Below are 13,590 nucleotides of genomic sequence, written 5' to 3' on the forward strand. Positions count from 1 at the left end.
CTGAATGAAACTAAAGGCTTTCCAGATGCCTCGAAAGTTGTGGGGGGCTCGGGACCTGTGACAAAGATGCAATAGTGGAAATGGAGCCAGGGAGAATGCCTCCACTCTAGCTTTACACATATGCAATTGATCAAATTCTGTGTGCTCATTTGTGTTGGGCCATTTTCATGTCTGGTATTATGCCCAAACTAGGTTCATGTTTGCACAATTGGATGAAAACAGAGTCCAGTGCGCAGAAAGGATCTTTGATCAGGTTCTTTAGTCTGATCCCCCTATAAACAAAAAGTGCATGTGTTTTTGTAACTCTTTACCATTGCTTCAATTCTCTTTTAACTGCCAAGGCTGCATCCTATGGAATCCTGGGATTACTAATTTAAAGAGGGCTATTTAGACTCCTCAGTCAGGGAGTTCCTCTGGTGCCTCTGGGCAAACTGCAAGTCCTAGTATTTCTTTACATGTTACCAGAACAGTTAAAGTAGAATACAGGGCAATGGGTATATAGTATGAATTGATTCTCCTTGAGGAAAAATTGAGCATATGCTGGACGTGTGACTACCCACTTTCCCCTATTCACTATGTATATAGCTCCAATAACTTGCTACCTGTAAGTGACTCCTTTCCTCTCAATAATACAAGTTACATTATATTACAGCTAACTCATGAAGGGACAACCTTACCCCCCTTTGCAGAGCTGTGGTGTTCCAAGTCAGAGTCATGGAGTTGGAAACAATGTTGGATATAATTGGTGAAAAAGTGCCAACTCTGATTCCACATTTAAAATAACAAACTTATATTATGTTCTTTGTGTGCGTGTGTGTGTACATACATACATACATACAAGAATTTAGGAAGTTTCTCATTCAGAAATCTTAATCAAATAATTATATTTATGTTTTAACAATCTAAATAGTGGTAATGAAGTGCCTTATTGCCATTTTATTGCCATTACTTTGTTATTATTTATTTATTTACTTTTAATAAATTCCATCCCCCAGATGGAACTCCAAGTGATGTATTACCAATTAATATAAATTTGTCATTTATGAAGGAGTCAGACTTTGACTCAGAAAGCAACAAGACAGAGGAGCTGGAGTCAATGTATCAACTCCACTGCTCTGCTTTTTTGTATGCAGATATATAACAGTAACATTGTAGTTATTTTATGGCATCACTAGCCAGTAGAAAAGAAATCTCTTATGGTTCAAATGGTATGCCTTATCCTGGCTCTATGGTAAGTGTATCTTATACGACAAACCAGAAGCATACAGCACTTTAAAAGACAAGGCTACAGAAGTGATGACTTCAGCTACAATTGGGAATAGAGGAGAGCAAAGTGTGACTTTTAAAAACTGAAATTATGACAAAAACTAGTTTTAGGGCATTTTGCAATTATGACAGTGACAAATAGGGTTTTTTTTTTACATGACTTTTACATTCTGACCTCTTGGCTGGTCATTTCACCAACAAAGTCTCTTTTTCCACTCTAGCGCTGAAAGGAGGCTTACATTTTTGCTGGGTTCAAAGCTGGGCTGGTCATCTGCAAGCTCTCCAATGAGCAAGGGTTTCATGTATTTTCTCACCACAGACTTCTCCAGATGGAATGCTGTGAAGGGATCCTGAAAAGAGACAGCAAGCTAAAACAATAGGTCTTTCAAAGAGAAACACAAAAATGGCAGAGAAGATTTAAATCCAGCATAGAAAAAGCAGGTGTGGGGCTCAGTTCTATTGTCATTCCTAACAACAGTGGACCTGTTTAATCCATTGCATTTATCTCGATGTCAACTCACCATCTGACAACTGATTGAATGGATCAACTCTATTAGGGACTAACCAGCAGGATTCGGGCTATAGTCCATGCAACAATCCCTAAAAACCTAGTGATTTAGTGATCTAAATTATCTGCTCAAAATATCAAGCAAAATGGGCATGCTCCTATCAATAACCTTGTACCGTTGTAGTATTTCCTGTTGAAATACTGATGCACTTCAATCTAAGATTTCAGTTTCTCATTATTTGCTCTAAATGAGAAATCATCACTTGTGGCAATTTCTTCTTAACCCAGAGCAGTGGTTCTCAACCTGTGGGTCCCCAGATGTTTTGGCCTTCAACTCTCAGAAATCCTAACAGCTGGTAAACTGGCTGGAATTTCTGGGAGTCGGAGGCCAAAATACCTGGGGACCCACAGGTTGAGAACCACAACCTAGACCCTTTGGAGGATGGTCTTCTATTTCCAATGTGTCTTTCCTTAAGTGCTAGACATTCATATTCCCACTCTCTTTTTTCTGACTTCAGGATGATGGTATTGGTCCCCCCCCCCTTTTTTTTTGGTTCACGAATACAACTCTGTTCTCCTTGACATCCCAAATATTTCTGTTTTTGAGGCAATCTCAAGGGATCTGAGGAGACAAAACAATTAATTCCCAATTACTCGTAGTGTTTCTCACCACTAGGTGCTGCTATGGAAACATATTTGGATTTTTTGGGACACTGCCAATGAGCTCATTCTGGAACAAAGGGACTTCAATGGATAGAAGCCATGGAATTCCAGTTAATCAAAAGGTTCACTTCTATTAACTGTAGCTTGAATCAGGATAATGGGTTTTCATCACTCTTCTGTATGTTGATTAGCTCCCCAATGTCAGGTTGAATAGTTGCTGTTAATCACAGAACTGTAATGTGGAGTTTTAAAAGCTTTGCATGTAGTGTTCTGCACATTTTAGTTGGCCCCAAAAGACATTGCTCTTCTGTAGATTTTGTTTTATTCTGTTGTATGGGGACAACAGCTTTCAAACCATCAACAGGGAACAACATGGCTAACTCCGAAAATATCATCTGTGCTTGTCTGGGCATTTCATTACACCTTGACCACACTATTACAACTTTCATGCACCTAAAGAAATAGAATGAAAGCTTATGTAACAATGAATTTCTTAAGGCTATGTATATGTATATATCAATCACATCACACAATGTTTCCTCATTTAGAACTATCATCCCTTCAATTCCTGAGGATTATCAATACTCTCACATTAAACTCTTAGTAGAAATGCTAGAAAAAAATTGTATATTCCCAAGAAAAGATGCAGATGTATGGATGTTAGTTAAGGTCTTCTTCTCACCAACTCATGTTTATTTCTAGTATTATAAGGAGCAAATTATCTTCTCAAGTCCTGGCCCAGTTCCAAACAGTGTGCAAAGTGAAATGCTGTAAGTTACAAAAAGGCAGTTCAAGGTGCTTTTATTGGAGAAAGCTGATATATAGATATAATGAAAATAATAGAATAATTAATATAAACTCTAAATATTAGAACCCCCCCCCCCCCAAATGCAAGAAAAAATGTAAAAGTATGCCATTAATGGACCCTGCTCGTTCATCCCACTCCAGTCTCTGTTTGGTGTGTGAGAAATGGATTTCTTCTTGTCTGACAGCATGTCTATACAGAGACCATACAAATTACAAAAGGCTTCCTTTCTAAGAAAAATTCTCAGCACAAAGGTTTTCACTTTTGTTACTAGAGAGCTGGTCAGGACACACTGACCCATGCTTCCGCTTTAACTGGGCTAGTGCTTTAACTGGCCCACAGTCAGGAAGCAATTCAAAAGCTGATGTATAAATGCTTCCAACTCCGTTTATGGCTCAAAAAAGAGAGTGGAAAAATAAGCAAGCTTATCTGAATGGTGGCGGTGGAGAGTATTATTCCTCCCCTCTCCATCAGCTTTCTTCCTGGAAGGGAAAAGGGGGTTGGTTCGCAGCCTCAGCAGTAGACGGTGGTACCACACATTTCAACCAATCGTAACAATAGTAGTTGTAAAACCTGGCAACGAAGCCAAAAAAGAGGGAGAGGGGAGGGAGGCGATGGAGAGGGATCCTGTTGCAACACAGCAGCTTCTCGGAATTACAATAATTACAAAACACCAAGAAAGCCCATGGGGAACCATGGTAGGTTTTTTTACGTCAAAAAGTACCTTTTGGATAGCACTACCCTTTTGGATTTTCGGTGGGGAAAGGGGTGTTATTCAAATTTTGTCTCAGCTAAGGAGGATTTTAGGATTTTATTCAGTTTTGTTGGTAGATCACATATCCAAGGATTAATGCATTCAGCAAGAACCGAGGCTGCAAAATCCAGACCAAACAAATAAATAAATAATCTGGCCCAGTGAGAAGAATCATTTCTTACAACCACAATGCCCACAGTTGATGCCTTTTTGTGCCCTAATAGTTCTATATTCTTTAATGGACTGGACCACAAACTATTGTGCACAGATCTGTGTATGTACCTTCAAGCTGCCTATAAATGCATGGTGATCACATGAAATTCATAGAGATTATCATATATTTCCATTGGCAAGTACAGTGGGCTCTTGGTATCCACTGGGGTTTGGTTCCAGGTCCCGCTGTTGATACCAAAATCTGTGAATGCTCAAGTCAGATTATATACAATGCTGTACTAAAATTGCAAAATTGATGTTTGCTTTTTAGATTTAGGGGAGGGGGAGAGGGATATTTTCAAGACATGGATTCAGCATCATTGGATGCTGAATCTGTGGATACAGAGGACCAACTGGTAGTTCTGCTAGTTTCTTCCTATGATATATAGCCTTTAGCACCTGATATACATTGGTGATCCTCCATCCAAATATTAACTAAGGCTGACTCTACATAGCTTCCAAGATCAAACAAAACAACACTGGTTGCTATTTTGCATGCAACATCACTAGTCTTTCTTAGTACACCAAAGCAGTTGCCTCCTGCAAGTCTTCTGCAAGACCATTCAATGCTAATCAAGGTGGCCAATTGCAACAGTCACACTTGCCTCAAGAAGAGTAGATTTCTTTCTCCCACCCTGGACATTCCACAGATATATAAACCTCACTTGCCTAGTTTCCAACAGACCTCACAACCTCTGAGGATGCCTGAGATACATGTGGGTGAACCATCAGAAGAAAATGATTCTGGGACTTGGCCATACATCCTGGAAACCTCACAGCAACCCAGTTGCCTGACTGGTTGTAAGACAAGTTCATGGGAACTGGCTCTGATAGTAGACTCAGTGTCAGCACAAGAACATCTGAATTCCATACAAAATCCAACCATACAATTGTGTATAAACTGGCCTTGCATTGGGAGAAATTAAGCTGCTGAGTAGACTAAAGGTTGGATTAAAACAGGGATGAAATTCCAGTTGCTAGCTGACTACAGATCTTTCATCCCTCATTATTGGTCATACTGACAGGGGTTTATGGGATTTAGAGTCCTAAACCAATGGGAAAGTAACTCATCCTTGTATTACAATCTGGGTTATGATATGATGTATACAGTGAATTCATAATTTGGCCAAAATCTACAGCTGAGTAACAATGGAGCAGAAAGGCAAAACAAAGCCTGCCAGCTCTGGGTAGCCTACTTCTCCAATGTCTGACTTTCTTCATGGTCGTGTGTCTGTAGTCTTTCCTTCTGCCACCATCACTGGTGTAGTTAACATAATGCATCAGCAAGATTCCAGCCCTTGTTTGCTATGCTGTGATCCAACTTGTATTGGAGATAGTTGCAGAACCAACTTTCAACAAACCAAGCCTATGCATTAAAAGTGTAAATGACGTTTCCTGTTAAAATAGTCACAAGAGTATACAGTGGGCTCTAGGTATCACTTGGCATTTGATTTCAGGAGCCTGTCATGGAGACCAAAATCTGTAGATGTTCAAGTTCCATGACATGCGATGGTGTAATAAAATGGTATCTTTTATATAAAACTTCGAGTTTACTTTTTGGAATGATGATGATGACGATTTTTATTTCAGACCATTGATGGTAGAATCTGTGGATACAGAAGGATGATATGCGATTCTATACTGAATGAGACCCACATTTGCAATGTTGTCCTCAAAGAAAGTTTATAAGGAAACTGGAATTTATTTATCTGGGAATAAAATTTCTTGATAAAATTAGATCAAAGATCTCTAAATTAAAACCCATAGATGAGCATTCCCACAAGAAGTGTTGTTTTATATTAACAGTTACGCTGTAAACCCTGCACTGTACTCTCAGTTCACAATTATTACTCACCAGAGTGGAAATAATTTCCATGACATTGATATGCATAACATGCATTATCTCTAGATAAAGAGCAAGAATGGTGTGCCTCTAGAGATTTTTTTATTGCAATTCCCAGCACTCTTCACCATCAGATATGCTGCCCAGGGATATGAGAGTCCAACAATACCTGCAGACCTGTATTATTCCCACTCTTGCAAGAGACAACCAAGACTATGATAATGAAGTTCTACTGCATTTTTGTGAAATAAACCCATAAACTTATCTTTAATTTTTAACAATATACTTCAACTAGTATACTTTAGTGGTATACTTGAACTACCATAATAATCAGTGCAGAGAAACTGAATTTGACTAAAAAAGGAAGAACAAGATCCAAGAAATCAAAGGCAAATTTAAACCAAGAATGAGGATGCTCTACGACTTGGAAGGGAAAATATTGCATGACTAAGTACAACCAAAAAAGAAAATGGAAACAATACACTGAACAAAATATGCAAAAGAGATGAAAGGATGGCAGATTTATTCCAGGAAGAACTATTTCAAAATGAACTCACAGCTTTAGAAAATGAAGGAAAAGTTGTTAAGAGCACTTGGGATAAATAAATCGCCAGGAACAGATGGCAAAGCAATAGGACTGCTTCAAGTCAGAGACAGAATCTATTCTTTCTAACTGAAATCTGTCAACAAATATATGGGGAAATGGCCTAAAGATTAGAAACACTCAGTATACATCCCACCCACCCCCCTCCCCCCAAAAAAGAAGTAGGACACCAGGAATTGCAGTTAGTACACATCCTTTGCATTGATATTCCAGGAAAGAAAGGGGATCCAAATTCTAGAACAAAGATATTACTATATATGGAGCAGTAAATGGCAGATGTCAAAGATGGGTTCAGGAAAGTAAGAGGGAGCAGGGATCATATAAGTTGGATAATAGAGCACATTAAAGAATTTCCGAAAAAAACCCAGCATGCACTGTATAAATTAGAGCAAAGTCTTTAATTGTGCAGCACAGGAAAAACTATGGATCACTCTTAAAGATGGATATGCTCAATCAAAGAAGCCATAGCCCAGAGACTGCAAGACTTACTTCAGTGACAGTTAACAACATTTGAAAACTTAAAAGACTTTGTTACTATTTAATAAATTATAGCACTACCACCCCACACATACAAATCTTGTACAAATGTACAACTGTAGCTTATTCATAAATATGTAACAGAATCCTTAGTGAACACTGGAAGTCCTGCTTTATTTCACTTATACAAAAATATGACTAATAGCTTTAACTCAGAAATGTAGTTCTTCTCGCTACGGCACTTTTCACTGCATATAGAATGTTAGGTTATCAAGGAAAATGTTTTACCTAGCTTTCAGTCTGAAATGTTGCTATCTGCCTTTGCCTCCTCTGTCTTGCAGGCTCTGATCAAGTTCAAGGGTGGGTTAGAGCAAAAGCGGATGAGCCATATTTTCCTTTTGATTGCTAAGTCCAGCAAAGGTCCAGCTCAAAAACTTCAGCCATCAGCATGCTGGGTTAAGGGAGGAAGCTCCTTTCTTGTTGTTTTCTGCATGCCATGCAAGGTTTGGCTGCTTGGTTAGTGTGCAGCAACAGTCGTTTCCTCTCTTGACCAAACAACTGATTGGGAAGCTCATCAGTTATCCCCTTGCATTTCTCAAGGAATAATAATCTAAATGTGATGCATGAAGAACTCACAGCTACCTCCTATGGTCCTGCTGTCCCAGTTGAGGAGATACAGGATGAGGAGCCAAATAGGCTTGGCAGATTTCCTCTAACTGCTTGATCATCTTAGAAACACAGCCTGGAAAAGTTAACTTTTCTAAAAGATGATCCAGAAATCGGCCAACATGTATGGCCAATTTACAAATTGGAGGAAATGGCATGATACAAATTAAATTGTGTGGTTTGGGGGGGGGGGTATACACACACATCTACCATTTGAACATGATATAAAAAGACTGAAGGTCCTTCCAAACAGGCCCTATCCTATATCCCAGGAACTGATTTTCTGCTTTAACCTGGATTGTATGAGTCCCCACTGCCAAATAATCTATGATAAACAGAAAACCTGGGATCAGATCCTGGGATATAGGGCCTGTCTGCACGGACCCTGTACATCATTGATGGTGGCTATTCACATCTCTATATACACCAAAATCCCAGACATATTTCTAGGTATTTGGCATAAAATCTTGAATTTGTGATTGAACCATATGTTACTGTCTTTCTTCATTATATAACAACTAATATTACAGTGCCTTTACTGTTCGTGGTCCAGAAATTCAGTGTAATGGTTTTGGATGTTCTCGAGCATAGCACTCTTATGATTACAACAAAATTGAAAGTGGCTTGACATTCATGCAAACTGCAAAATAGTGGCAAGACAACAGGATTGCTAATTTTATGAGGTTTTATGCTGGAATCTCAAGATCTATTACACAGATCCCAATGCAAATGACATACAAACCCTGAACCCAAATGTCTGAGAACCAGAAACTGAATAGATCACATATACTCATGTATATATGTAAAACAAACAAAAATTGACCAAAACCAACCCCCCACAAACTGGGTTGACATATATGGGTCAATGACATGAGGCAGAGGTGAGAAGCTTCCACCCCATTATGCCTGCCTTCCTTGCCTGATGCTCCCTCTTTCCTCCAGCCAACTTTTTTAGCACCTAAGGTGGAACAGAATGGCAGCAGTCATTCTTCTAAAGGGGTTACTGCATAAGCCTCTCTGCAGAGAAATTCTGGTGGCCATATTTAATTGTGGTAGACAGAGCACCTATTAAAAATGGCTGGCAAAGTTTCTCTGCAGAGAGGTTTATGCAGTTAGCACTTATTAAAAATGGCTACTACCATTTCCACTCCAATTCTAGCACCCAAATGGTGAGCTCACCATTTTCTTCAGGTTCCTCCATATCATTGCTGAACACCACTTAGGTTAAAAAGGGTGAGGAAGGCAGAAAGATGGGAGGTTTGCCTTTTTTTCTCCAGTTCTGACAAAGGAGAGGTAATGGTATTGACAAAATTATGAATTAACTGGACTGACTTCATGGTGTTGAAAAGGTTTTAATTGCTTTTAACCTAATGATTTATTTATTATTTTAAACTATTAATATATTGTTGTTTGTTTGTATTTATGGCATTAAATTGTTGCCAATGTAAGCCGTCCTGAGTCCCCTTTCGGGGGTTGAGAAGGATGGGATAGAAATGCTGGAAATAAATAAATAAATAAATGAGGTGGGAATGCTTCTCATCTCTGCCTTTTGTTTTGCCTTCCTGCTAAGTCGCTAATAGGGACAGATTATTTTCTTTACTCTTTTTTTGTCAGGCCACATTCCCATTCTTTTTTATTATTTATAGTCTCTTTCTTATATGTATTTCTATAAATATAGTCATTTTAAGATCAACAATACAATATTCACACACTCCAATTATAACTCTTCAAATAAACAGTTCACCTCCTTCTCTTTAATTCTTCCTATGCATTTTTTAAAAAGAGGAAAATCTATGTTTGTTGCATTTCCCTAGGTTTTATCCTCAATCTATCCAGATATGGCCCCCTGGGCGCTTACCTCAGGCCCTCCTTATTTTCCCTGTCTCCTTGGCATAAGGACACAGTGGCCCAAAAAGATGGGGGAGGTAGGCACGCAGCAGCTGAAAGCCCTCTCAGCCACCACATGTCTTGCCCTCCTCACATCGTAATGCCAAGAGGACAGCTTGAGGATTGGGGGAGGAGGATCAGGAGGAGGATCAGGGCACCTGCTGCATGTCTCGCCTTTCTCCTGGCATAATGATGGGGGGAACGGCCTCATCCTTATGCTGGAAGTACAACCTGAGGATGACCCAGGCCCTGCCCCCTTCTTGCCCCATTCTCTGCTGGGCTCTCCCCCTCCTGGGCCCACTTCGGCCAGTGTATGCCCGGCCATCCTCCCTCCTGGCCCAGTCCTTCCAGCCAGCCCTGCAATGTGGTCTCAAGGCAAAAAATGTTTGCCCATGCCTGATCTACATGGACTGTGTAGCCTTTTAATATCTCTTATGGAATGTTTGTACACAGTTTGTATGAATGTATTACCCAAGTAAAAAAATATTTATTAGTCTATTGAGCCAAACAAAGCTCCTCCTCTATTTGAATGGGTTTTCCCTAAGTGTTGCATTAAGAGCAGTCAGTTACATTAGAATTATTGTTACTTTGTAAAATCAGTGAACATTTTGGACTGTAACAGGTTGTAGCAACTCTTGAGAGCTTCTAGATTGCCAAATGCCTCGCTGAACATGTCTACTGCATTTACAGATGCCTTAATCACTGTGACTGAGACATGTTATTTTTTCATAAAGTATCAAGTCTGTTTCAGTGTATCTCTAAGGATGCATCAACACTGTAGAATTTATGCAGTTTGGCACCATTTTAATTGCCATGGCTCAATGCCACATAATCATGGGAAGTGTGGTTTTACCAAGTATTTAGCCTTTTCTGCCAAAGGGTACTAGTGCCTCACCAAACTACAACTCCCAGGATTCCTCAGCATGGAGCCATAACAGTCAAAGTGCTGTCAAACTGCATTCATTCTACTGTGTAGGTGCATCGTGACTCACAGAGCCATTCAGTCACTGCTGAGGTGGTTCTTGAGACTTCCACACTTGTTGCTCTCTGAGACAAAAGGGCAGATCTACAAGACATGTGCCCAAACACACATGCATCCTATGTCACCCAGCAACATTTGTCAAGAATAAATGAAATAGTCCAATGCAAAATAACAAAAAACAAACAAACAAACAAACAAACAAAAAAACCCTAGGCCATAAGCTTTCATGAACTGCAACCCATGCAACCCGATGAACTCAGGCAATGTAATTAGAGTTGACAGCTTACATCACATCAAAATGTGCTTGTTCCAAATGTGACTGAAAAGTCTGTTTGGTTGGGACTAATTAACACAAAATACCTCTGGATGATACTATCGGATGGCGGCCTATCTATTTATATTGAAAGGACTACTTTGATTTGAAGCAGTGCTCCCCAGTATTCAGCCCTACATTTGGTGAAATAACAAAGGAACATTTCTAAGTATGTGCAGAGAGCTTTCCAAACTCTGTAGTTCCAACAAGTTTCGATACACATTGGAGAAAAGGGGGCATAGAATTGTAGAGTTGGAAAAAAACCCCAAAGCCATCCAGTCCAACCCTATCATGCAGGAACACACAATCCAAGCACTCTCAACAGGCCTCTGCTTAAACATCCAGAATCAAAGCACTCCCAACAGATGGCCATCATACATAGAACCCTAAAGTTGGAAGAGCCCCCAAGGACCACCCAGCCCAACTTCGCACTACCATGCAGGAATACACAAGGACCCCCACCCCCACCCCAATGGTGCAATAGGTTAAACCCTTGTGCTGGCAGGACTGCTGACCAAAAGGCCGGTGGGCCAAACCTGGGGAGCGGGGTCAGCTCCAGCTTCCCATGTGGGCACATGAGAGAAGCCTCCCACAGGATGGTAAAACATCTGGGCCTTCCCTGGGCAACGTCCTTGCAGACAGCCAATTCTCTCACACCAGAAACAACTTGCAGTTTGTCATGTCACTCCTGACATGGGAAAAAAGAGGAATACACAATCAAAGCACCACTAACAGATGGCCACCCAGCCTCTGCTTCGAACTCCCCAGAGAAGGAGACTCCACTACATGTTCAGATCCTATCACCTTTCAATATATGAACCCAACAGACTCTAACCCAGGGTTAGATACACTCTATGAAAAAGTCCACGGGCTGCTCCAGGGACCTACAGGTGGGACAACTGGTTCTTGATCAGAAGAACCTGATCTTGTGACTTCCAGCCATTGAGCGCTTTGTTGCTGTGTGTCTTTCAGTCCTTTCCTACTTATGGAGTTTTCTGGGGCTGAGAATTTGTGACCCGCAAAGCAAACCCAAATCTATTTCCTAAGAAGCATAGTAAATTCCCTAGGCCAGTGGGTCCCAAGCTTTGATGTTTTGGGCTTCCACCTACATGCTATACAACTGTCTTGAACTGGATTGTATGCGCCTACACCAGGCATGGGCAAACTTTGGCCCTCCGGGTGTTTTGGACTTCAGCTCTCACAATTCCTAGCAGCCAGTAGGCTGCTAGGAATTGTGAGAGTTGAAGTTCAAAACACCCGGAGGGCCAAAGTTTGCCCATGCCTGGCTCACACTAACATGTAATACAATTCAATGTAGTGAAGCTGTATTATATGGCAGTGTAGATAGGACCTGCATGAAATCCTGACAGCTGGAGTTGTCAAAGACTGGGAGGACCAAAGCTTGGAGTCCACTGGACTAGTGCAATGGATCCTAAACTTTGCTCCTCCAGGGCTTCAGCTGTCATTCAACCAAGCTGGCAGGGGCTTTGGGAGTTGGTCTTAAACATCTGGAGGACCAAAGCATTGCATTAGCAGTTCTGCAAATGGTACATATCATGCAGCCCCGGGTATTGTGCTAGGCAACGCCCCCTTCTCCAAATTAGGGAGGAATTACTTGTATGTATTGCAAGTCCCAGAATCCCGCAGAGTGTGTTGGGAATTGCAATCCTAAGTCTCTATTTCTATGTGCAAAAGGACCTCTCCCTCCTATTCGAAGGGGGTGGCCGCCTTGCAGCCCCAGCTCTGCCCGTGGCTCACCGTGGCGTCCTGCCCCGCATAGTGGCTGATCACGCGGGATCCCCCCGGGTGCCGCTTGTGGAACTGGCTGATGTCGTAGACCTTCCGCTCGATGACCAGCCACCGCTCCTCCGACCTCCCCGAGCGGGGCTTGATCTCCTCCCAGGTGAAGCGCCGGCAGGACGGCACACCGTTGACCTCGGCCATGGCCAACCCCGGCGCAGCCTCGCCTTCCCTCAGGAGCAGCAGGCGCCGCGCTTCTGCCGCCTGAGCACCACCATCCAAGCGCCCCAGGCAGAGGACACGCCCACGCCCGCCTCGGACCCTCATTCGCCGCCTCCCTGACCGGGGCCACGCCCCCCGAGAGCCGATTGGCCAAGCGCATACCCGAGCTCTTCGAAAAAAAGAATCTCCCCGGGGAGGGGGCGTTGCGGGGCGCGCGCATTGGATGTCCGGCCGGCCGGCAGATGCGGCGGCGCGAGCTCCTATTGGCTGCTGCCCTTATTGTCCGCCACCATCTTTTGCAAGCTGGCTGTCTGGGAAGGGAAGGGAAGGGAAGGGAAGGGAAGGGAAGGGAAGGGAAGGGAAGGGAAGGGAAGGGAAGGGAAGGGAAGGGAAGGGAAGGGAAGGGAAGGGAAGGGAAGGGAAGGGAAGGGAAGGGAAGGGAAGGGAAGGGAAGGGCGAGAGGGGGCTTGGCGGATGCTTGCTAGGAGCAACTGTAGCTTTGTTAAGGCTTTCATGGCCAGAATCGCAGAGTTGCTATAAGTTTTCCTGGCTGTATGGCCGTGTTCTAGACGCATTCTCTCCTGACGTTTCGCCTGCGTCTATGACAGGCATCTTCAGAGGTTGTGAGGTCTATTGGAAACTAGAAA

At 42.1% G+C, this 13,590-nt stretch overlaps 1 protein-coding gene across 1 annotated transcript in view; it reads right to left on the reverse strand.

The window, feature by feature from the left end:
* The window catches only part of LOC132771973 (acyl-CoA (8-3)-desaturase-like), a 31,042-nt gene extending 17,972 nt beyond the window's left edge, over positions 1 to 13,070 (reverse strand). Inside the window, exons 1-2 of the mRNA XM_060770603.2 lie at positions 12,740 to 13,070; positions 1,506 to 1,616 (exon numbers count right to left, since the gene is read on the reverse strand). Of these exons, the coding sequence (XP_060626586.2) occupies positions 1,506 to 1,616; positions 12,740 to 13,048 (420 nt within the window). The 5' untranslated portion in view covers positions 13,049 to 13,070. The remainder of the gene's footprint in view (positions 1 to 1,505; positions 1,617 to 12,739) is intronic.
* Positions 13,071 to 13,590: the final 520 nt, after the last annotated feature.

The sequence above is a fragment of the Anolis sagrei genome, chromosome 1 (genome assembly GCF_037176765.1).
Source record: "Anolis sagrei isolate rAnoSag1 chromosome 1, rAnoSag1.mat, whole genome shotgun sequence".
NCBI lineage: Eukaryota > Metazoa > Chordata > Lepidosauria > Squamata > Dactyloidae > Anolis > Anolis sagrei.